Source organism: Phyllopteryx taeniolatus, chromosome 15, assembly GCF_024500385.1.
Source record: "Phyllopteryx taeniolatus isolate TA_2022b chromosome 15, UOR_Ptae_1.2, whole genome shotgun sequence".
In the NCBI taxonomy this organism is placed as follows: domain Eukaryota; kingdom Metazoa; phylum Chordata; class Actinopteri; order Syngnathiformes; family Syngnathidae; genus Phyllopteryx; species Phyllopteryx taeniolatus.
Window position 1 is genome coordinate 22598071 of NC_084516.1, and position 26253 is coordinate 22624323.

Genomic DNA, 26253 nt, shown 5'->3' on the forward strand with positions numbered 1-26253 from the left:
TCGCACTCACATTAACACCGACGGGCAATTTAGTCTTCAATTAACCTACCGTGCATATTTTGGGGATGTGGGAGAAAACCCACACAGGCGGGGCCCGGGATTTGAACCCCGGTCCTCAGAACTGTGAGGCAGACGTGCTAACCACTTTTCCACCGTGCCACCACATAGGTAATAATGCTCTTTAAAAATAACTGTCTTCTATTGTTTCTCACACCAATATTACATAAACACTATCCGACCAACCATCACATGACTAAATTTAAACAGGGACCTTAATATAAATTGCTGTTTTTGTGGAACCCACCCAGAAACAGTTCACTACTTCTTCTGGATCTGCTGACACGCTCTGACTTTTTGGAAATATATACAGTATTTTATAACAACAGGGGGAAAAAATGAGAAAACTACCACCATTTTTTTCCCCCCAGAGGGACCCAAGGTTAGTTTTTAACTGGGTCAAATATTACTTATAAGGTGCCTTCATCACAATCACTGAGTCGTCCTGAAAATGTAGCAGAATAATGAAACTCTTGAGGTCTTATTATAAGTTGCCAAACATTTGCAAGTTGTTGTTTTCTCATTGGATGGAGGCGCCAAGGTTTTGTCACGTCGCATCCGCAGCGAGTGAGCAGACGTGGCAACGTCTGACGTCATCAATGTGCATCTGCGCTTCGTGGGAAAGCGAGCTGACCCTGCTAGCAGGTGAGTCCTGTCAACTAAGGCAGTTTAGGTCGTGTTATCGATTTATGTGCACTTAATATCCGACGATAGCGGTTTCCCTTAACCGTACGAACATATTACGAAGTGGATGTTCCTTCGGCTTTGTCATGAATAGCCCAATTGTCCACGTGTACTATACAGCTGACCCGAACAGTAGTGATTCTATTGGAATGGCTAGTAAAGTATGTTCATATACAAGTTTAAAATGTAACGCGTCAACGAAGTCATTCAAAACCGTTGTGTTAACTGCGGTCAAACCAGCCGCCCTGATTGTCTTCATACTAGGCATTACGGTAATAAACCGCCTTCAAAATAAAAGCCTGCCAATAATAGGCCTACAGGGACGTCAATGCTTCGGATTTCAAATAATTATGTTAAATAAGATCTCTGTTACAACGCAACCAGTCCACTTCTGAGAGAAAGTAAACTGTGCCAGAATTGCAACCATCAATGTTCATTTGAATCTTGAGATGCATTTAAAAAAAAATGTTTATTTGAAATCTGCATACATGACTGCAAGTATATCTTTTTTCCCAAAATTATAAAAAAGAATCCCAGCCCAGACCAATCCAGATCTGTGGGATATTAGACCAACGAGGACTCCACTGAAAGACGTTTGCTAAAGGTCTGCTATTGTATTTCAAAATAAAAGTCCACTGAAATCTGTATATTTTGCTGTCATTACCCCTGATTTAAAAAAATCTGTAAAAAACAAAACAATCAAATCTTTTCAGTATCGCAACACCAGTCCAGTTCTGGGAGACACTGCACCACCCCAGTTCTCCACCAAAACAGGTCCCATCCAAATCTGATGATGCATTTCAAAATAAAAGTCCCCTGAAATCTGCATATTTCCCTGGATGGGATCTCTTTTGGTGGAGACCTGGGGTGGTGTGATGTCCCCCAGAACTGGACTGGTGTTGCGATAACTAATAGATTTTGTTTTAATGATTTCTTGAAATCAGTGGTAATGAGAGCGAAATATGCAGAATTCAGTGGACTTTTGAAATCCAACATCAGATTTTGATGGGACCTCTTTTGGTGGAGACCTGGGGTGGTGTAGTGTCCCACAGAACTGGACTGGTGTTGCGATACCTCATATATATATATATTTTTTTAATGATTTCTTGAAATCAGTGGTAGTGACAGCGATACATGGCCCCATTCATTATTTCCTTTGCATGGACCAGTCATCCTGGTCCCTTTGCAGAAAAACAGCCACAAAGCATGATGTTTCCACCCCCATGCTTCACAGTAGGTCTGGTGTTCTTTGGATGCTACTCAGCATTGTTTCGCCTCCAAACACGACAAGTTGAGTTTTTACCGAGCAGTTCTATTTTAGTTTCATTTGACCATATGACATTGTCCCAATCCTCTTCTGGATCATCCAAATGCTCTCTAGCAAACTTCAGCTGGGCCGGGACATGTACTGGCTTAAGCAGGGGGACACGTCTGGCACTGCAGGATTTGAGTCCCTGGCGCCGTAGTGTGTTATTGATGGTAGCCGTTGTTACTTTGGTCCCAGCTCTCTGCAGATCATTCACTCAGTCCACCCGTGTGGTTCTGGGATTTTTGCTCATCACGCACGTTACCTATTGCAGATTCAGTCTTCATGCCTGGTGCAGGTCTACAATTTTGTTTCTGGTGTCCTTTGACAGCTCTTTGGTCTCGGCCATAGTGGAGTTTGGAGTGTGACTGTTTGAGGTTGTGGACAGGTGTCTTTTATACTGATTACGAGTTCAAACAGGTGCCATTAATACAGGTAACGAGTGGAGGACAGAGGAGCCTCTTAAAGAAGAAGTTACAGGTCTGTGAGCGCCACAAATCTTGCTTGTTTGTAGGTGACCAAATACTTATTTTCCACCATAATTTGCTAAGAAATCTTTTACAAATCCGACAATGTGATTTTCTGGATTTTTTTTTTTCCCCCTCTCATTTTGTCTCTCACAGGTGAGGAGGCCTCTCTCATATTTGAAGTGGGAGAACTTGCACAATTGGTGGCTGACTTTTTTTTGTGCCAAACTGTACTTGCAGTTATGTATGCAGATATCAAATAGACTTGATTTTTTTAATGCATTTCAAGATTCTAATTAATCTTGCTGGTTGCATCCCTGGTTGCGTTATAACAGAGATCTTATTTAATACAATAATTTTACATCCGAAGCATTGACCTCCATGCAGGCTTATTAGTGGGAGGCTTTTATTTTGAAGGTGGCTTTCGCTGGCTAGTTGGGGACTTATTACCGTAATACCTAGTATGAACAAAATTAGGGCATCTTTACGAGTGGAGGCTGGCTTGACCGCAATATTGTGTTACAGTAACAAATTTTTGGGGGAAAAAAAAAAATCAGACATTGCGTGTACTGTAGGATGTCTCTTTACAGACGTACACTATATTGCCAAAAGTATTTGCTCATCTGCTTTTGACTCACTAATAATCTGTAGTGACATCCCCTTCTTAATCACTATTGTTTAATATGAAGTCGGTCCGGCCGGCATGGTGGACGACTGGTTAGCACGTCTGCCTCACAGTTCTAGGGACCGGGGTTCAAATCCCAGCCCCGCCTGTGTGGAGTTTGTATGTTCTCCCCGTGCCTGGGTGGGTTTTCTCCCGGCACTCCGGTTTCCTCCCACAGCCCAAAAACATGCGTGGTTGTTTGATTGAGGACTCTAAATTGCCCGTAGGGGTGAATGTGAGTACGAATGGTTGGTTGTTTCTCTGTGCCCTGTGATTGGCTGGCGAGCGGTTCAGGGTGTGAAAAATAACATTTTAGGCCACTGCTAGACTATGCTAAATAACGCATACCGTGCCATACCTCGTGCACCCCTGGGCTCGTCTGATCACTGCTTAATTCACTTAAGACCATCACACACCTGACTTCTGCATTGACCATCCACGAACAGGATGTGAAACGCATCTTCAAACAACAAAAGATCAAAAAAGGGGCAGGCCCAGCCCTTGTCTCCCCATCCTGCTTCAAAGTCTGCGTGGACCAGCTTGCTCCAGTCTTCACACAGACCTTCAATAGATCTCTGGAACTGTGTGAAGTACCATCCTGTTTCAAACGCTCCACCATCATCCCAGTCCCCAAAAAACCTGCAATCTCGGGTCTGAATGACTACAGGTCTGTCGCTCAGACATCTGTGGTCATGAAGTCCTTTGAACGCCTCGTGCTGGACCACCTCAAGAGCGTCACAGGTCTCCTGCTGTACCCCCTGCAATTTGCCTACTGAGCAAACAGGCCTGCGGATGACTCAGTCAACATAGGACTCTTCTTCATCCTAGAACAACTCAACGACGCAGGGACCTACGCAAGGATCCTGTTCGTGGACTTCAGCTCTGCGTTCAACACCATCCTCTCCAAACTCCTCCTCCAAGCTTCTCCAGCTCAGCGTCTCACCTGCCATCTTCCAGTGGATTTACAGCTTCCAGACAGGCAGGACACAGCAGGTGAGGCGCACCACAAGCGCCCCAAGGTTGTGTCCTCTCTCTGCTGCTCTTCTCTCTCTACACAAACGACAGCACCTCAACACACTGTGAAACTCCTGAAGTTTGCAGACGACACCACAGTCATCTGCCTCATTAAAGACTGTGAGGAGTCTGCGTATCGACAGGAAGTGGAGCGGTTGGAGCTGTGGTGCGGCGACACAACCTGGAGCTGAACACGCTCAAGACTGTACAAATGATCGTGGACTTCAGGAGGCGTCCTTCGCCACAGCTTCCCCTCACGCTGTCCAACTGCCCTGTGTCAACCGTCAAGACCTTCCAGTTCCTGGGAATTACAGTCTCTCAGGACCTGAAGTGGGAGATCAACATCAACTCCATCCTCAAAAAGGCCCAGCAGAGGATGTACTTCCTGCGGCTTCTGAGGAAGCACGGCCTGCCACAGGAGCGGTTGAGGCAGTTCTACACAGCAGTCATCGAATCAGTCCTGTGTTCTTCCATCACAGTCTGGTTTGCTGCTGCAACAAAAAAGGACAAACTCAGACTGCAACGGACAATAAAAACTGCTGAAAAGATTGTCGGTACCCCCCTACCCACCCATGAGGACTTGCACGCTACCTGAACTAAGACAAGAGCATGGAAAATCCTCTTGGATCGTCCACATCCTGGTCACCACCTCTTCCAGCTCCTTCCTTCACATAGGCGCTACCAAACAATGAAAACTAAAACAAGCAGACATTGCAACAGCTTCTTCCCTCTTGCCATTAACTTCTTAAACGGTCAACTTACACAACTTCCATTGCAACATGCTGGCAATTTTGTCTTGAGTTTGTTGTCACATCTCTGTCGGGCCAATTATACATTACTCGTTACTTCATTACTCATTACTGTGTTTTTTATGTCTTTATGTTTCAAAAGTAGTCTGTCAATTGACTGTCTGTTGTCGTACTAGAGTGGCTCAAATTACCGGAGACAAATTCCTTGTGTGTTTTTGACATCCTTGGCAAATAAAGATGATTCTGAACTTGACTGGCCTGCACAGAGTCCTGACCTCAACCCGATGGAATACCTTTGAGACAAATTAGAGCAGAGACTGAGAGCCAGGCCTTCTCATCCAACATCAGTGTGTGACCTCACGCTTCTGGAAGTATGGTCAAAGTTCCCATAAACACACTCGTGATTCGACAGAACGGCGGCATGTTTACGTCCGCTAGCTTGCTAGGCTACATAACATTTTATTGCCTGCTTGTGAGCCGTATCTTATTAACAGTACATGACCATACCTCAAGCAAGACTTAAAAAAAACGTCCTCTCCTGTCCTAAGCAGCGGTAACCACCAACACACGTTTTCCCCCCATTTTGTTTTTATAATACAGTCGGCGCGATCCACTCCGGTCGCATTTGAGTTGACAAGATAAAGCCCAATGATCGTAAAAAACGGGATCCGCTACAATGTTTTATTGCAGTAGTCCATCCATCCATCCATTTTCTTTACCGCTTATCCTCACTAGGGTCGCGGGCGTGCTGGAGCCTATCCCAGCAATCACCGGGCAGGAGGCGGGGTTCACCCTGAACTGGTTGCCAGCCAATCGCAGGGCACATACAAACAAACAACCATTCACACTCACATTCACACCTCCGGGCAATTTAGAGTTGTCAATTAACCAACCATGCATGTTTTTGAGATGTGGGAGGAAACCGGAGTGCCCGGAGAAAAGCCACGCAGGCACGGGGAGAACATGCAAACTCCACACAGGCTGGGCCGGGGATTGAACCCAGGTCCTCGGAACTGTGAGGCAGACGCTCTAACCAGTCGCACACCGTGCCGCTCTGACAGTTTTTGTCGTCACTTTGTCCTGAAGTTTTATACATCTAAAAAGTGCCGTGGTGCCCCTTTACGAGCTAAAATAGCTTGATTTATTACGCTAAACCGGAAGTAACGGAGGCGTCGCTTCGGGCTTATTCTTTTCTCCTAAACGAATTGTGTTTTTACTTAACTCAAATACGCTACACTGCAATAAAGCTCATTCTAAAGAATGCTCATACATGAAAATATGTGAAACAACATGCATATTTATTACAGTTAGATTCTGCTCTCTTTACGTGGACTTTGAAGGCCAAGGAGATGATGGAAGAGAGTGGGATTGAGACTACACCTCCAAGCAGCCCTACACCACCAATGAGTGCAGCTACTGCAGTCAGCCCTGTACCGATGAGCAAAGGTAGGACATCTGTACGGATTCTATTCCGGAGGATTTTTTGGTACCATTTTTCACAAATAAAATAGCTCTTCTTAGAATTGACTGTATTACATACAGTTATTGACAGAAATCTTGTCACATTGGACATATAGTGGGAGGACAAAGTTTGTGAACCCTTTAGAATTTCTGCAGAAATTGGTCATTAAATGTAGCTCTCAGAAGATCTAAACTATGATTCAGAATTGTTGACCTCATACATGCAAACCAGTCGCCTTTCGGTGAAAAATAGGCCATTTACGTGAATCGTATATAGATCCGATGAGTGGGGGGGGGGTCGCTGTTGAAAGTATCTTGTCTTTGTCGTGTATGTATTCAATTAAATATAAATATCATTCTGTTTTTATTTATGTTTAACACAACGTCCCAGCTTCATTGGAATTGGGGTTGTATATACATTCCAATATTTTGGGTCCAAGCCATGACATTACCTCCACCATGCATCACAGATTAGCTTGTGTGTTTTGGATCGTAAGCAGATCCTTTCTTTGTCCATACTTTGGCCTTTCCATCACTTTGGTAGAGGTTAAACTTGGTCTCATCGGTCCATAAAACTTTGTTCCAAAACTTGTGTGGCAACGGTTTTACTGTGTCACAGTGGAGTTTTGAAGCTTCCGCTGTGGTATTATAATTGAGGTTTATTGAGAATCAGACTTGATCAGTCGAACAGAACAAAGTTTCTAGAGGGGGGAGAGAAACAAAGGCAAAAGACGAAGCACTAATTGTAAACAGGATGAGAGGAGTAAATCATTACTTTATCTACAGCAATGAAACATTAAATATGAGTGTTGCATGGGGCTGTAGTGCTACACCCTGTGAGGGAAGGACAGGACAAGATAGAACAGGACAAGGACAGGAGAAGAAGCATGCAGGACAAGGTCGTGACCCCAGCTGTACAACTGAAGTGTGGTGGCATTAATTATGTACATTATAAAAGTCTACAGGACGAGAGTATAAGTGAGTATTAGTGAGTATATGACAGAATTGTTAATAAAATGCCTACCTGATCAACACTAGTCAACTTGTCTGGAATGCTAATCGCCCACCAAAACTTCATGCCAATTGCAAAATATGTCTTATTGCAACATTTGTGTATGAACTGTCGTTTAAACAACAACACATTTACATAAATAACAATGGAAACTTTATGTGAAATTCACATTTTAAAGAAGTGGTATTATTAGGATTTCCCTATAGTGCATGCAGCATAAAAACGTTTTTATACATTAAAAAATGGTGCAATTGGTTTTTGTTATTTTCCAACAATACAGCAGGCACCGCACCGCTGGCGACGTTTTTAAGGACGTTAGCCACTGGCCGCATGCGGTAAAAAAATAGGAGTTAAAAAAGGGAAAGATGAAAGAACTATTTCCGTGGATATTTTGAAGCTATTTCAATTCAGCTGGTGTTGCGTACATGGCACAGGACATAGCTAACTAAGTTGAGGTAAAGTTACAAATCTTTATTTAAAAAAAAAAAAAAAAAAATTACACCAGATTTAATCATCTGGTGTAAATCAAATTTACACCAGACATCCCAGGAAAAGAAGAATAGTCCAAAATTCATCTTAACGGTTGTGCGCATTTGATCTGCAAAAGGAGGGTCAACCAGGTATTAAATCCAAAGGTTCACTTACTTTTTCCTCCCTGTCCTGTGAATGTTTACGTTATTTCAACAGTATTGCTTTGGTGGTGCTAGTCGAAGCAAACTCCGTTTATTATTTTGATTCAGTTTAGTATATAATACCAATACAATTATTCCAAACAAAACAAAAAAGTACAGGATCGAATGCGGCACAATAATGTATTAGAGCAAGCCTACAGTTGTGATAGGTGGATTGTTGCAAGAGTTGTACAAGTTCCAAATGGCTGTGAGACCTTGCGGCCCATAATAATTATGTGTGAAATTTGTATGCCCAATATAAATATTGTGTCTAAAATGCATGTCCAGTTTTTGAAAAAGTATATTTCTGGATTAAAATGTGTGTTTCAGGTCCATCAAGCCACGCTATCGCTGAAGGCAACGGCTCAGTGTCTATTTGTTCCCCCTCAGTCAGTGCTCCTCCCCATCCTGCTTTTAGCAGTCCCATGACTCCACATTCCATCTTTCCTCCTCCGTCTTCACTTGGCGCCCCTTTCAGCACCAATACCTCCGTCTCCGGGTCTCCCCTTGCCTCTTCTACTGGACCACCTCCCTTTTCTTCTGGTGCACCTCCTGTTGGGCCTCCTATTTCCAATTTTTCAATGAGTGCAGGGTATGACATAACACGGGGTCATGCTGGTCGAACTCCACAGACACCGCTGATGCCAACTTTTTCGAGCCCACCCTCTGTTCCAGGTAACAGTTCTCTTAAAATCCACTGCTGAAACCCCCCAAATGAAACACGTCAATCAAATATTAGTGAATATGTATTAAGAATCAAAAGCAACAAAACCATTCACCCAGTGAGGATTCAATATTGTATTCTGTTGAAACAATGGATGGTGTCATGGCTTTCCCTTCATCTCCAGGTGTAGTGTCTAACCCAATGGTTCAGCAGCCTGCCATGGCTGGGGGTTTCGATGCCAGATCCCCGATCACGTTCCCTGAGGAGCAGGAAGATCCCAGAGTACTTGCGGACAACAATGCTGGTGGAGGATTATGGGGCTTTTTCAAGGTAAATGTTTTTGGCTTTTTTAACCTGGAAATTAGTGACAAACCGAAATTTCGGCCACCAAAATGTTTCGGCTGATAATGGTCCAAATTTGCCGTTTTGGTTTTGTCGCCAAAATAAAACAACTGAAATAAGATTTTGTTATGACACATACATACATGTACACTACTTTGTAACGAAATCATATACTGTGCAGTGGAAACTCGGGTTACAAACGACTCTGTTTACGAACATTTGTGCTGCCACGCACAAAACCAAGAAAATGTATAAAGTTCAAAACACGGCCGTGTTTCATTCATCTTCCGTTCCGCGTCTCCTCACTTAGGGCCACTGGAGCCTATCCCAGCTATCTTCGGGCGAGAGGCGGGGTACACCCTGAATCAGCCAATCACAGGGCACATATCAACAAACAACCATTTGCACTCACATTCACACCAATGGGCAATTTAGAGTTTTCAATTAACCTGCCGTACATGTTTTTGGGATGTGGGAGGAAACCGGAGTGCCCGGAGAAAACCCACGCAGGCACGGGGAGAACACGCAAACTCCACACAGGCGGGGCCGGGATTCGAACCCCGGTCCTCAGAACTGTGAGGCAGATGTGCTAACCAGTCGTCCACCGTGCCGTGTCAACTTGTGATATATATTTTGGGGAAAAAAAAAATTCCCTGTGAGAAATAATGGTAATGAATCATCCCAGGTTCACACCCTCATACAAATCCATTGTATTTTAAATGATGCTGAATGTTGCACATTCTTTGCCCGGCAAATGTGACAATAGTGTTCTTCGTTTTCTCTTTAGGGAGTTGCTGGGAACCCTGTTGTTAAAACAGTCCTGGATAAGACCAAACATTCTGTAGAGTCTATGATTACCACTCTAGATCCTGGCATGGCTCCATATATCAGTAAGCATCTATCGTCGTCATTACGTAAAACTGATACGACGTTTAAGCGTCACAAAACAGCCAATAATAACAGTCCTTGCAAAAGAACTAAGATTCTGGGATTAGTAAGGAGGTTAGAGTCCCACGGAATCTCAGCCTTGTTTATGCGCGGATAAAGATGGATTTGAGATAATATGATAATGAAAACAATTACATTAAAGGGTGTGTTCTTTCTCTGTAGAGTCCGGAGGGGACATTGACATTGTGGTGACATCAGATAAAGAGATGAACGTCGACGCAGTCCGAGATGCTTTTCAGGAGGTGTTTGGGATGGCCATGGTGACAGGGGAAATTGGTCCATCCAACATTGCCCCGCAGCCTGTGGGCTATGCTGCTGGGCTCAAGGTCTGGTCACTCAGTTTTTCAAAAACATTATTTTGTGTACAGTGTGTGTATTTGTATACATATGCACAGTGGCATGAAAAAGTATTTGCCCCTTTTAATGATTTCAGATTTTTGTTTTTTGTATGTATTTTATTTATTAATTTTAGGTGGGGGGGGGGTTGGTATTTATCACACTTAAATGTTTCGACTCATCATGCCGATTTTAATCGAAAAAAAGTTATAAAGCCATTTCCAAGTCTTTCCAAATTCAGCAAACCACAGTCAAAGCCATTATCCACCAAAGGACAAAACTGGGAACAGGAGTGAAGCTTTCCAAGAGTGATTAGCCAAACAAAATTACCATAATTTCTCGTGTATAATGCACCTTTTTCCCCCCCCAAAAATTGGCAAACGTCAATTGTGCGCATTATACATAGGTATAGTGGAAAATGCAAAAAACTTTCACATTTCATTTCACACGCGAGATTTCGAGTTCCACATTGGGTGCTGTTTCTAATTTAAGCGCTAGTGACGTTTAAGTCACCTATCAGACGACACAAGAAAGTCACATGACCTCACACGACGTCTTCCCGGGCATAGGTATTCACACTAGATAAGCCAGCCCGGCTGATCGTCGTGCCTAAGTGGCCACCAATTTGGGAAGGTCGGCGTTACCTTGAAAGCAACGGCGTGCTACTCTTGTTTACATTAGACAAACAAAAACTACAACTTTCATGTATTGTAGTATTTGTCTGGCGCTGTCTGCCCAAACATGGATATTTCAGCTCTCTCATAACTTGAGAAAACACCGTGCAGTAAATTGCAAATGTTTTTGTTGATTTTTATTGTTTTTATTGTTTGTGCTACTTACTCAGTGGTTGAGTAATTATTTTACTGTGTACTTTTTACTCAAGAATTTTTATTTTTACTTGAGTCACATTATTGTCAAGTAACAGTACTTTTACTTGAGTACAATATTTGGCTACTCTACCTACCTCTATTGCTACTCTTACGTTTAAGCAACATTTTTGCTCATCAGATCAGCCAGTGTCGTATTTATTGCACTGGTCTTTTGTATTTTTGCATTGAGTTACTGCAGGTCATGGCCCTGGTTGTGGTCCCAGCGGAACCACGAAGCACCCGTAACATCAGCGATAAGAGTTGATACGCGAGTACGTTTTGTATTAATTAGGGTTGGCACGACAGTTACTGAGCAATCAAAGGTTACCAGTAATGTGGCAATGTCGATATATATATATATTTTTTGACAATTGTGCAAATGATGTCCTCTACCAATTTAGAGCAGTTTGAAATGAATAATAGAACAATAGTCTGGTGCCGTGACCATTGTGCAAGTGGCGCAGAGACTACAAGAAATGTATGCAGTTCAAAGTAACTCATGTGCAATAATCTGGAACAATGTCAATTGTGCAAATGGTGCAGATTCTTCTCATGCACGAGTGGCCAGTATACCAACAGATATGCAAGTAGTGCAGAGTGGCGAGATCACTAGTGAGTGCACAAATAATGTGCAATCGGCCCGACAGAGATGCGACCACAATCCATCCAGCCATCCATTTTCTGAGCCGCTTCTCCTCACTAGGGTCGCGGGCGCGCTGGAGCCTATCCCAGCTGTCATCGGGCAGGAGGCGGGGTACACCCTGAACTGGTTGCCAGCCAATCGCAGGGCACATACAAACAAACAACCATTCGCACTCACAGTCACACCTACAGGCAATTTAGAGTTGTCAATTAACCTAGCAAGCATGTTTTTGGGATGTGGGAGGAAACCGGAGTGCCCGGAGAAAACCCACGCAGGCACGGGGGAGAACATGCAAACTCCACACAGGCGGGGCCGGGGATTGAACCCCGCTCCTCAGAACTGTGAGGCAGACGCTCTAACCAGTCGTCCACCGTGCTGCCGTGACCACAATCTCAAGACAAAATTGGTAGCATCTTACAATGGAATTGTGAGTTAACTATTCATGGCAAGAGGGAAGAAGCTGCTGGAATGTCTGCTAGTTCTAGTTTGCATTGTTCAATAGCGCTTACCTGGGAGGGAAGGAGCTGGAAGAGGTAGTGACCAGGATGTGGAGGGTCCAAGAGGATTTTGCATGCACTTGTCTTAGTTCTGACAGCGTGCAAGTTCTCAAAGGTAGATAGGGGGCTACCGACAATCTTTTCTGCAGTTTTGATTGTCCGTTGCAGTCGGAGTTTGTCGTTTTTTGTGGCAGCACCAAACCAGACTGTGATTATGAACACAGGACTGATTCGATGGCTGCTGTGTAGAACTGCCTCAACAGCTCCTGTGGCAGGCCGCGCTTCCTCAGGAGCCGAAAGAAGTATATCCTCTGCTGGGCCTTTTTGAGGATGGAATTGATGTTGGTCTCCCACTTCAGGTCCTGAGAGACTGTAATTTCCAGAAACTTGAAGGTCTCGACGTTCAAACAGAGAACAATAATCAGCAACAGTAGGTATGAGAAAAACTGACACATTTATTATTAACCTATGGGTTAAATAAAGTAACTGCTGTGCACGTCTTGACCGCTGAGGGGCACTGTGATACACACAATTAGAATCAGAATCATCATGGAATTTTTTTTAATAGTTTTCCCACTTTCATTTTTAGGATCATCAAGCAAATATAACGATCAGACAAATATAACCCAAGTGAAATTAAAATGCTGTTTTCATGGATTTAATTTATGAAGGGGGTAGAAAACTATTCAAAGTTGCCTGACCCTGTGTGAAAAAGTAATGGCCCCCTAACCCTCATAACTGGCTGGGCCATCCTCTGCGGCAACAACTGAAATCAAGCATTTTTCTCTAACTGCAAAATGAGTCTTTTACATCACTGTGGAGACATTTTGGCGCACTCTTCCTTGCAGAATGTTTGAATTCAGCAAACATTTCGGGGTTCTGAACATGAACAACCTTTATAAAGTCATGCCACTGCATTTCAATTGGCTTCAACTTGGAGTTTGACAAGGCCACTCCAAAACCTTCATTTGTATTTTTTTTTTAAAGCCATTTAGAAGTTGACTCGCTGGTGTGTTTTGGATCGTTATCTTGCTGCAGAACCCAAGTTTGCTTCGGCTTGAGGTCACAAATCTCCTTCGGGATTTTCTGTTAAAGAGCAGAATTCATGGTTCCATCAGTCACAGCAAGTTATCCAGGTCCTAAAGACCATCAACCCAACCCAAGACCATCACACTACCACCACCATGTTTGACTGTTGGTATGATGTTCTTTTACTTAAATGCTGTGCAACATTTACACCAGATGTAACGAGACACACACCTTCCAAAAAGCTCAACTTTTATCTCGTCAGTCCATATCATATTCTCCCAAAAGTCTTGGGAATCATTCAGATGTTTTTTTTTTTTGCAAAAATGAGACGAGCCTTTGTTCTTTTTGATCAACAGTGGTTTTCGCCTTGGAACTCTGCCTTGGATGCCATTTTTGCCGAGTCTCGTCCTTATTGTTGTGTCGAGCACTGACCTTAGGTGAGGAAAGGGAGGCTTGCATTTCTTTAGGAATTGTCCTGAGTTCCTTTGTGGGCTCCTGGATGAGTCGTTGCTGTTCTCTTGGGGTAATCTTTGTAGGCCGGCCACTCCAGGGAAGGTTCACCACTGTTCCATGTTTTCTCCATGTGAGGGTAATGGCTCTCCCTATGGTTCTCTGGAGTCCTAAAGCTTTAGAAATGGCTTTTGTAACCCTCTCCAGACTGATAGATGTGAATTACTTTATTTCTCGAATGTTCTGGAATTTCTTTGGATCGTGTCATTTTGTTGCAGCTTTTTTTTAGATCTTTTTTCTGACTTGATTTTGTCGGGACAGATTCTGTTTTAGTGATTTCTTGATTGAACAGGTCTGGAGGTAATCAGGCTTGGGTGTGATCAGTGAAAATTATTAAAATTGTGGTTAGTCACAATTAATTCATAATTTAACAAGGGAGTAATTACTTTTTGACACAGGGTCAAATAACTGAATTTGTTTTTTTCCTTAATTAAATCATTTTAAAACAGCATTTTTAGTTCCCTTGGGTTATGTTTGTCGATTTGCATTTGTTTGATAATCATAAACAAAGTGGGCAAACTGCAAAAATGTAAGAATTTGAGAAGGGGGCCAATACTTTCTCATGGCACTGTAAAGGAATTGACCACACTGTTCCAATACTTTAGAGAGGAGTGGAAATCCAGACATGGTTAGCACTGTTGCCTAATAGCAAGAAGGTTCCAAATCTTGGACCATGTAAATGATCTTCCTGTGTTTCTTTGGATTGTGTTGTGCAGGGGGCTCAGGAGCGCATTGATAGTTTGAGAAGAGCGGGTGTGATTCACGAGAAGCAGCCAGTGGTCTCAATGGAAAAATTTATCGCTGAGCTTTTTCCAGACAAGTAAGTCTCTCTTCTCTGAAGATATTTGTTGACAACCAGTCACACTTGTCTGTCCGATTGTGTTGACACTCGACATTTTCATGAAAGGGTTCAGTTAGCATTTTAACACCATAAACCTCGGCCAGAAAGAGTCCAAGGCCACCTCCACGTCTAGAGTGTTTCAACCAAAGTCTGTAAATGTTCCCTTTTAGTCTTTTGTATTATTTTAAAATAAAAATTTGAAGTAAAATGCTCCCCAGCTCTAGAACTCTGGCACCTGACCTCAGCAATTCAAACTCTCTCATTACCTTCAAATCCAAATCTAAAACATACAGTACCTGAGCAGTATCGCTTACAAACTTTAACCACACCACTCTTATTTTTTTAAAATTTGTTTTAGTGTTTTGTAAATTCCGTTTTTACTGTATGACTGACGTACAGTGTCCTTGAGGGCCTCAAAAGCCGCTTACAAGTAACATTTATTATTATTACTGTTATTATTATTACATTTCCATCTGTTTTTTTTCTTCCAAGTGGAACATTTCTAAGCAGATACACTTTGTCAGGCCTGCTTCTAATAGCTTTGTTGAATGTTGACTTTCAGTCAAGCCACTCATAAATGATGCTCCCTGATGAAATACATATGAGAAATTGATAGATAAATTAGATATGCTGGTGGAACCTCATTGCATTTACGTTATCTTTTTATTGGTGCAGTAATCCACAGTGAATAATTTACGCCCCCTAAAAGTGTTTGTAAATTGCTTATATCAATAATTTAAACTATAGATATACCACAAACGATGGTTCCAAAGGCCAATGTCATGTCAAACTTTCCAAACCATAGTGGCCTCCTCATCTTCAGTGACAGGGGGTGAATCAACATTGCCCCAGGTTGGCTCGACCATCGCATGCTTCACTGTGCCACAATGTACCCCAAGAAAGAGAGAGAGAAACCATAGAAGTCACACTTAACAGCTTTGACGAAGAGAGAGTTTTCGAAAAGACATTGCAAGACGGACTGGATGGACGCAATGAACATGCTCCTCCTGGGATTTGGAAAAGGTGAGGATGTCATCCAAGTAAACAAACATCTTGCGGTTAAGCATGTCCTGGTGCTGGGCTCCAGGTCTATGGCACGGTCATATAGGTAATGAGGGAGCAGAGGCATGGCCTTGGCCGTTCAGAGGTGTCGCAGCTTGCTTGAGACTGACTTGGTAACAGAAAGAACTCCACCCGAGGATGCCACCAGTTGTCCAGTCAATGTGTAGGTTGTGACATCAAAGCCAAGGGAACCCAAGATAAAAGCGATGTGAGGTGGACTGCAGGATGTAAAACTAGTCTCTCATGATGGTTGACAGACAGGAGCATGTGGACCATACGAATCTAATGGGTGACGGCCCCCAGGATATAACCATCCAGGGTGTTGACTGGAACTGTGCAAGGGACAGTAACCCTGGAAGGCAAGCCCTTCTTCGATGACGCTGGCATCTGACCCAAAGCCTGTGAAAGTGGCGAGGGTATGCGAACCATCAGGGAGAAGATCGACATGGAATAGGTGTCTTTGGTTGGATGAAGATTGTGTAGAGTTCTGGCTCATTAGTAATTCCCTGGTATGGCTGGGGTCTGCTGGTGTGTCCTGGCTTTTGCTGGACAGACAAAATGGCTGGCCTGGCTACAGTACAGTTAGAGGTTGGCCTACCGGCGGCACGCGCCCTCCTCTGGGCTGAGACTGGTGTGGCCCAATTGGGTTCGGAACCCTCTGACTGCAGTGCTGCAAAGGCAGCAGAACTGGTGGAAAACAAGGGAACCTGAGGGCAGGCTGGAGATTGGCGACCCTTTTTAATCTGCTTCCTCTCCCGTCTCTGAGCCTGGATATGCAGATCCACTCTAATAGTCAGCTTGATTACCTCATCCAGTGTGGATGGGTGAACATGGGACACCAGTTCATCCTTAATGTAATCAGCTAGGCGGTGGAGGAAAGCACCACAGAGGGCCAAGGAATTCCAGTCACTCTGAAGGGGCTTGTTGCAAAAGTCAATGGAATAGTCTGCCATTGTCTGGACCCTCTGCGATAAATTCCTCAAGCCCCATTGTGCATCAGAACCAAAAGCTCCCATGCCAAAAACCAAGAGGGAGCCCCTAGGTGAATGACTGGTAGGATGCGCAGGCCAGTCAGTCTCTCCAACTTGACGGTTCCTCAGAGGAGAGCTTTCCTCGTTAGACCATTGATAGTGAAAGCAACCTTGGCTTCTTTCGAGGCGAATGTGTGGTGTTGCAGGTACAAAAACAAAGAGCAGTTAGTCAGGAAGGGACCACAATTCCAGAACAACTGGCTGGGTTAACGCGGCCATTCGCTGTTCCATTTGTGTTGTTAACGTCAAAAATGCCTGTGCTTGTGCATTAGCTGACTCTCGTTTCGGCAGCGGACATCATTACTTTGTGCTGCTGGAGGACAGACTCAATCCTCTCAAAGTTGGTCTGGGGTGGTAATGTGTGTGCTGGGTCCATGACTGGCCAGATTGTAGTGTCACGGGTAAGAGTAGAACCTACATGCAGTCCACCAGACCAGAGTAATCATCGGTAATGACTGCAGACTTGTGAAGGGTTTGTGGTCCTGGACATGGTCCTCAATCCATTGGGAGCACAACGGGGAAACTCACACTGCAGTGTTGTTGAGCACAATACCAACCAGCCACGGAGACAGGCAAACAGAAAGCGGGTAGGGCCAAGGCAGAACTCGTAATCAGGGACAGAAGCCTGAGGTGATTACCAGAAAAACGAGGCAGGAAGGTCAGAGGCAGGCGGCATCAAGAAGAGTGCAAAAAAAGTAAGCAAGAGAGACTAAAATAGTGGCTGATTTCTGATCTGAAGCACCTTAGCGCCGCTGTGAGTGCAGTGGCTAATGAGGTGCGTGTGGCTCACTGGCAGACTGGAGCAGTGGAGAGGTGAATGAAAAAAGTAAAACGAGCTGGATTGTGACAAAATTGATATCAATATCATGTCGCTCATATCTCTGATATGAATAATGTTTTTTAGAGAATGGCTCATAATAAAATGATTTATTGATCATTTATTTTAGCAGTCCTCTAAATACGAAGAACACTACAGTTTCTCTTCACACTAAAAAATATTTTGATGTACACAAATTTCATAACCTGAAAATATTGGTTTTGTCTTCAGGTGGTTTGACATAGGCTGTTTGATCTTGGAGGACCCTGGTCTTAATACCCGAGTGGAGGTCTTCACCCAGGCAACCCCACTGGCTCTCGAACATGTCCAGCAGGTACACGAGTAATTATCTCAAGGCAGAACCGCAACGATCCAAAGTGAATGACGAATGTCATTATTTAGGAAAAGAGGAAAGTGAATGAGTGGATAGTTAGTCAGGATTGACTAGTCAAGATTGAACTCCCTTGTACTTCAGATTGTGGCATCTACATGTAGATCTTTGAATGTGTACGCGATTTTATTGTAGACGCTTTCAAATTCATTGAGCTCTTGCTTTACCATTGTGAACAGGAATGAGGAATTTCAACTTTTGTTAGCCAAATTTGAACCATCTCCTCATTTAGGAATTAATCAAGCATTATATTCAACATGAAACCTTTTTTTGGTTCAAGAATGCAAGCAATACTGTTGTTGTTGTTTTTAAGAAATGTCCTTTATTATATTATCCTTCATTTTTTTGTAAAACAGTGCATGTATGAAAATAATTAATTGTTAACCATGAGAGAAACAAAAAATATATATTTTAGGTCATTACTAAAGCTGTTACTTTCAGCCAGCTGTGGCATAAACCTTACACGGAGTGGTCTAATACAGTTGTAGAGTGTATTGGCGTTTGGATAAAACGTAATTTATTTAAGAAATACATTCGTCGAAGGTGAACGCCTGTGTTCACTTCCGGATTGGTCCGATTTAAGTTTTTAACGTCACAATCAAAACTATCTGTCTTGTAAAGGGCACCATGTCTCTTTTTTTTGTGTGTGTAGAATTTGGGGAAAAGTGACGAAAAACCTCTTATCAGTCGCATAATCTGAAGGTTGCTACAGTAATGAAATACTAGTTCTCGATCACAGAGGTTTTTGTCGAATCCAAACACACAAATGATACAGGTAGTGGATTTTTATAGAACATTTTATGAAATCTAACAGGGGAAACAATACAGATGGGTCTAACTACAGAACAAAGGACAGACAAACATTGGTAAAGGAGGCTGACTTTGTGATGTGAGGGTGGAGTGAGCATGCGTGATGGCAAGGCATAGAGCTGGGAGTTCCTGTTACTGTTAATTTAAACCCAAATATGCACCAATCTGTACTTTAGTAGACCGCACGTTGGACTTCCATTGCGTGGAACGCAATTTAGGCAGGCTCGTCGATCTCCCGGATGCTTGGCCGGGCCGGTCGAGGACAGGTGGTTTGATGGAAAGGAGCAAAGTAGCAAAGGACAAAGGAGCTTCAGCCTTTTATGCACAAAGGAGTGAAAGGGAGTGCCCAAAACCTCCTCCACCCCCACGACCAAAAGGGAGATAGACCGTGCCTCTTAATCATAGTTATGAAAGAAGTAGTACTATTTGTGGTTTTAATCCCATGGGAATAAAAGATTAATTATTGGATCTAAGATAAGGAAACCGGTTTCCAGCTTTGCATTTGTCACCCACACCCTGTTTAATCCATGTTATGAGTGTTTCAATTTAATGTGGGTGCTGGGAGCATTTAGTATTTGCAATGTGGCATTTGTGTTGTGTGGGGTGAAACGTCTCATCCGGTTCAGTGGACAAACAGATTTGACATCAGACATTCAATCACTAATGACATTGATGTGGTGGTGGACACTGGGGGCAGTCATGCAAGGTTCTTAAAATATTAAAGCAGAAACATTCTGTGAGAACATGTTGCAGTATCGCTCAGTCGTATAGTGCAGTAACTCTCCACTGCCTGCGTGTGTCGCTGGGCTCCATCAATTATTTCAGACCAGAAAAGCCAAATGGTCTTTTGTTCATCATCTGGAACCACTTTGCACCGCGGGTTGCTCAGTCAGTCTTGGTCCTCAGTCAGTGTGCAGAGAAAGGTCTTTGTTGGTGAGCCCCTTCAGACTCGCTGGGGGGTGAGTGTTAATTAAGTTTGCGTCCGAGTGAGAAACCAGGTATCCTGTGTCTCTCATTTGATAGGATTCTTCAGACTGGCTGGTAATTAATTTAGCGTCCGGGTGAGATAAATTAGGCATCCTTGTGGCTGTCTGTCATGGCGGGGCGGTTGAGGCAGGTATGCAGGGCAGTCAGAGATTGGGGGATCCTGGGTACCATTTGTTCTGGCAAGGCATACTCGCTATATATCCCCACTTAGTCGGCTTGATCCAGCTCGATGGCGGATCTAGGCGACATCTCCTTGGAAGATGGCACAGGTTGGCAGGAATACACAACAATGCAGTTACCAAAGTACAACATTTGTGTGTGTGTGTGTGTGTGTGTATGTGTGTCTGTGTGCGTATTGGGATGGCAGTGAGAACAGTAATTCGGGGCAGGGGAGAAGCTAACACTAAGGGTAAACATTAACTAGGTGTAGAGTTCTCAGTAAAAATAAAAAAACAAAAGGAGAAACTCAACATGGCTCTTCAGAAGAGGAAGTTCGCTTCAACTTAGCACACAGGGGACATAACAGTCAGGTGTAAAACCAAATTCATCAATCTAGGAGAGGGAAGGTGCTAATTAGAGGTTCTAATCTTGATGGCAGAATGGAATCCTAGTCTAGATTCAAAAGAGAGTACAGACGTCCGGAGGGCCATTTAGGTCAAGGAGGACCTCCTCCCCTCTCTGTATGGGGTCAGGTTCGGGTTCAGTTGTTCTTTTTCGACAGAAAATTTTGGGCCACACACTTGAGCACTGACGCAGAAGACCCTGCAAGTTCTGAGTCTTTCAATAGAGCAGGTAGGTGATAACGAAAGTCATGCAGTAACCGAGACTGACCAAGGCGATCAAGATGTTATCTGCTGCAGACCAGTAGTGCATGAGTGGGAGCTCGGGTATTTTAGAGTCTGTGCTAATGGCGCGTAGACTGTTGTCTATGTGGATGATGTCAATCGTTTGAGTCCCTTCAAATTGAATTTAGTTGAGCGTTTCAGGATCAACTTCGAGTTTGTATTGTCCGAAAAAGTTGGAAATGTCGATTTTGCTGTCATAATTGTCAGCTGGCAGGTGGTAAAGATGGACGTCCTCAATATGCAAAATGGCATCTTTGGGGACGTCGAGCCACATGGTTTGACTTGGCAGGGCGAGTCTTGTTGTGGTTTCGTGGTGGTCTTAACATAGTGCTCACTTAGGGCTGGTGTGTTCCCTAGCCATTTGGTACCAATTTCTGGTAGCGAGGTGTTGCTTCTGCTCTACACCATGACCCATCCTTCAAGGGCTTCAGGCCACAAATCCCATTCACTACATCTCGGATGAACGGCTTACAGACACAAGTAATGGATGTCTTTTGTGAGGATGCACGTCCAAATTTGGCGGCAGATACAAATAAGGATTGCGATCATAATGAGCGACCGCCGTGGGAGTATTGACTCGGACGTGACTGTCGCCCTGCCAGGTGGTAACATTAATTACGTCTTTTAAGCGCTATATGTTTCGCGAGTTACTGGGAGAATAACAAGAAAGCTCAGGGTTGACACACAAGATAGTGGAACTCCCGAGAGAAAAAGCCAAGTGGTTTTGGACAGGACTGATAGAGCTAGAGCTTTAGAGAGGATACTTTCGACTAGGGTAAGGGGTACCAGGTATGGAGGGATTCTACCCATTGCTAAATTTCTCTATGGTTGAAGAGATTTCACGTAGCATGTCATTCATCAATGTGGTAAGTTCATGCAGTTGGGCACTGGACAGTGTGTCCGGGCACGCTGCCACGCCAAGCTGGTGGCTGGTGTTTGGATGTAGGTTTTCCACAAACAGTGTTTTGAAATTTTGTCTTTGTACTTTATCAAAACAGAATAATAAAATAAATAGAATGTGAAGCATTAAACAATTTATGCCTCATGATCTAATGTTTCATTCATCTGTGTGCTGCGCCTTTTGTTGTGCCTGCCTTTGCCACCGGGAGGCACTATTGTACAGTGCAGTCAAGCAGACAAACAAAGAATAGACTTCTTCTTCTGCTGTTCTACCACTTAGTAATGTTTGTCACTTTTTGTCAAGGATGAAGAATATATGCTTGTGAGCAATGTTATATTATCTGTCTAAAATGTGTTTTTCCACCTTACGTGTTCAAATATCCGTTTCTTAAAAGGTTCTGAAGCCGCAACTGTCGATGCAATCTGTTAGCATGTTAATGACATTTTCTGTTAATTTGGTCGTTGTTTGTTAGCATTAAGCTAGTGGACTTTGTTTATTTTTTAATTAACCTGTCCTGTTCAGCTGCATGGCCTTACAGAATGGTGTATCTGTATGTCTTTGTGCTGGAACAGTTTTGCTGTGCAACAGGGGAGTTTGAAACACTCCCTCTTTTTATTTTTAAATGTTTTATTATTCTGATGTTTACTGAAAATGCAGCCGGACAGAAAAGGATTTTAGGAGGGGCCAAACAGAGGGACTAGGGGTTAAAACCACAGCAGAATAGGGAGACAGCCTTCGTATTTGAACATAAGTAACTTCATCCATCCATTTTCTGAGCCCCTTCTCCTCACTAGGGTCGCGGGCGTGCTGGAGCCTATCCCAGCTATCATCGGGCAGGAGGCGGGGTACACCCTAAACTGGTTGCCAGCCAATCGCAGGGCACATACAAACAAACAACCATTCACACTCACATTCAAACCTACGGGCAATTTAGAGTTGTCAATCAACCTACCGTGCATGTTTTTGGGATGTGGGAGGAAACCGGAGTGCCCGGAGAAAACCCACGCAGGCACGGGGAGAACATGCAAACTCCACACAGGCAGAGTTTCAGCATTAATTGTGGTGGGGGAGGGGGGGGGGGGCACTGATACACAGGGTAGGGCCAATGACAGTCATAGTAACAGGGGGGGAGGTGGGTCTCACTTATTTGCATGGCGGTGCTCCAGATGCTGGGCCCCCCGGGCTGGATCTCTGTTTGGTGTTGGGGCTGACCTCTCATGGCCCGGAGCTGCTCCTTGCCCCCCCCCCCCCTCCTTATCGTTCCCTTGTCGGGTTCCCCTATCCGCCCCCCTTTCCAACAAACAAGGAACACTCTGTGTGGGGCGGTGGGTCGGGTGGTTAGCTGGGAGGGTGGCATTGGGTCCCTGCGGCCCCCGCTGGGTGGCCGGTTGTCGGGGCGCCTCGGTGGGGCTGGCAGACCGCCCTGGGTACCTCTGTGTGGGACGTGTCCCTGTCCGCCGGGGCTGCTCTTGGGCGGACCCCTGGCCCTGATTCCGCCCCTCGATTGATTGGGTGGGGTCCTCAGCCGCTACGGTGCGGCCAAAGCAGTTGCAGGACACTTCTGTCAGTCTTTGTGCATGTAAAACGGTATCAATTCACTTGCATGTATCCGCAGGCACACCCCCCTAGGACTCTTTCACTGGGTCTGGGGTCACGCACTTACTGCAACAAATAACTCATGAATATGCAAATCGCTTGTGTAGCCCCTCACTTATACTCTCATCCAGTACACTTCCTGTACACTTTTATAATTTACATAATTAATGCCACCACACTTGGGTTGTACAGCCGGGTTCACGACCCTGGTCCTGCATGCTTCTTCTCCTGTCCTTGTCCTGTTCTATCTTGTCCTGTCCTTCCCTCACAGGGTGTAGCACTACAACACCATGCAACACTCATATTTAACATTTCATTGTTGTAGATAATGTCATGATTTACTTTATTTCAAGCATTTATGTGTTTCAATTTTTAATGATTATGGAAAAAGACGCTATTTCAGAAATGTGACTATTTAATGTGACCAACAAAAAAGGATCTTCAACACAGAAATACTGTCCTTCTGAAAAGTGTATTAAAGTAATATACCCTCAGTCCATTGTTGGATTGTTGCATGACAGCATCAAGGCGACGTGGCATGGAAGTGATCAGCCATCGCGAGCTCGCTGGCCAATCAAGTACTGTTATTCCATGGCTATTAAACCAGGTATTGGTAGTTTTGGCTTTGTGGGCAGCTGCCAAATCCTTCTGGAAAATAAAATCAGTCTCCAAAAAGCTCACCAGCAGCAGGGAAGCATGTAGTGCTCTAAAATGGTCGACAGCTGTGTTGACTGTGGACTTGATAAAAGACAATGGACCCACGCCAGCAAATGACGTGGCTCCCCAAATAATTACTAACTGTGGAAACTTCACACTGGGCTTTAAGCAGCTTGACTTTTGTGCTTCTCCAGTTTTCCTCCAGACTCTTGTGACCTTGGTTTCCAAATGAAATGCAAAATGTACTTTCATCTGAAAAGAGTTCTTGGGACCACTGGACATCAGAACAGTACTTTTTCTCCTTAGCCCAGCACAGATGCTTCTGACATTGTTTTTGGTTCAGGAGTGCCTTGACACATGGAATTCTTCGTTTGCAATTTCTTTTTGAAACCTTTTTCCTTGTGAGGGTGTCCATCCTGGTTTTCTGCACAACTGACGAGTCAGTAGTCTTCTCCATGATTCTGAAGCTTACTAAGCCAGGCTGCGATCATTTAAAGGCTGATGGAAAGTTTCTCGTAGACTTTCACTCGATATTCACATTTTTTGGCACATAGCTGTATTGATGGCACTTGAATACAATATATTATATATCAATATATCATATTGAATATCGACATTCGGGGGGGGGGGAAAATTGTGATGTAGGCCATATCGCCCAGCACTAATCTGAAGGTCACTCGTAATTCAAAATTTTGGCATGAGACACAAAGCAAAAGAAAACGACCTAGCGAACTTTGTTGTGCTCACCAGGGGTCCCGTGGAAACATTGTCACTTAATTGATCCAAAACATTATTTATCTACTCCAAATAATGTTTTTCTTCATCTCATGATATAATGGCGGGCAGATCAACCAAATGGCCAAACAAAGGTCCTGTTGCCATTCATACAACAGAATATTACTTTTGTGTTCAACTACAGATTTCACACTAAGTAAATGTGAGAGTAAATCCTTAGTCGGGTCACTTGTATCTCATGGCACACCTGTCGTGTGTTTAATTCCTCGAAGTCAATGTGTGATTACTGGTATTTTTCTGAGCAAGGCAGTTTTTCAATTCAACCAACATCACATGATTCTGCAGTTTGGCCCACAATGTTTAAACTTATGTTAAATGGGTTTGTCATTTGTATACAGGCTCAGTCCCTGACCCCTCCGGACTACAGCCTTCGATGGTCCGGTCTTATGGTTACGGTCGGTGAAGTCCTGGAGCGCAGCCTGCCAAACATCAATAGAACAGAATGGCTTCAGGCTATGACGGGGATGACACAACGGCAGATGATCTATAATGCCGCCAAGGCATTGGCTGGAATCTACAAACGGAGGCTGCCGCCCAGGATTGCGTGAGGCTCTGCTGCATTTTGTGCCCGTGAGCATTTGGAGACATTTTGAAGGAGTAGCAAAAACTGAGATCACTCGCAGCTCCATGTTTTTCCTCACTGAGCAAAGCCAGATGGTAATGTTAATTGACATTCCAACTCAGCAACGGGATTTTATTTTTGCATATCACTTTCAAAATAAAGCCATTTTAGAAGTAATCATCTGCTCATCCTTTGTGAGATTATATATTGTGATTTATGTAAATGATGGGATGTTTTGTGCTTCTGAGTTGTTTTCTTGATTGTTTTTTGTTGTCCCAACTGTTATTCTCATAACTAGTCTTTTTCAAGAGTTGGCCAATCCCAACAAAATTCATAACACATAGAGCACTGAAGCCATTAAGCCAAGAGTTACAAGAACTCTATTGCCTTTTTTCCACACACAATATGATGGGTAATCATCTCTGCCATATGTAAGAATTAATTAAATACAACCAAGAGGGTGCCTGTGGGTCCAATTCACTTCACACAGTTTAGGTTTCCACTCACATCTGGGTGAGAGATTTTAAAGGAGACATTTTTTTTTTTAATTGCTTGTTTACAAATAATTGGGTTTCTGGAGTTCCTGCCCACCTGTCAAAAAAATAAAATGCTTTTAAGTTGTGGAAAAAAAATGCATGTGTCTGTTTATATTATTATATATTATTATTATTATTTTTTTTTTTTCATGTGTTCCTCTTGAGTAATACAGGGCTTGTGACTTTTACTCTGGCGTGCTGATGCCAAAACTTGTGTTTACATTGCTTACATGCGTCTCTAAACAAATGTAAATAGAATTGAATTGAATGTTGTTATAAGAAAAGGTGATGTAACACAGTGGTAAACATGTCCCTGTCCCAGCTTTTTTGGAACGTGTTGCAGCCATAAAATTCTAAGTTAATGATTATTGGCTAAAAAAAATACAGTTTATCAGTTTGAACATTAAATATCTTGTCTTTGTATTCAATTAAATATAGGTCGAACATGATTTGCAAATCATTGTATTCCGTTTTTATTCATGTATGACACAACGTCCCA

General features: G+C 43.5%; 1 protein-coding gene across 2 annotated transcripts; it reads left to right on the forward strand.

The window, feature by feature from the left end:
* Positions 1-547: 547 nt before the first annotated feature.
* On the forward strand, positions 548-26203 carry prrc1 (proline-rich coiled-coil 1). Of its 2 annotated transcripts, none has more exons than XM_061748022.1 (9): positions 548-702; positions 6249-6387; positions 8416-8760; positions 8934-9079; positions 9879-9981; positions 10202-10365; positions 14640-14743; positions 17906-18008; positions 24995-26203. In XM_061748022.1, exons 2-9 carry the CDS (start codon positions 6291-6293, stop codon positions 25202-25204), a joined length of 1272 nt encoding a protein of 423 aa, XP_061604006.1. In that variant the 5' UTR covers positions 548-702; positions 6249-6290; the 3' UTR covers positions 25205-26203. The 2 variants fall into 2 exon arrangements, with proteins under 2 accessions (XP_061604006.1, XP_061604007.1); XM_061748023.1 differs by having other exon boundaries at positions 580-702; positions 6282-6387.
* Positions 26204-26253: the final 50 nt, after the last annotated feature.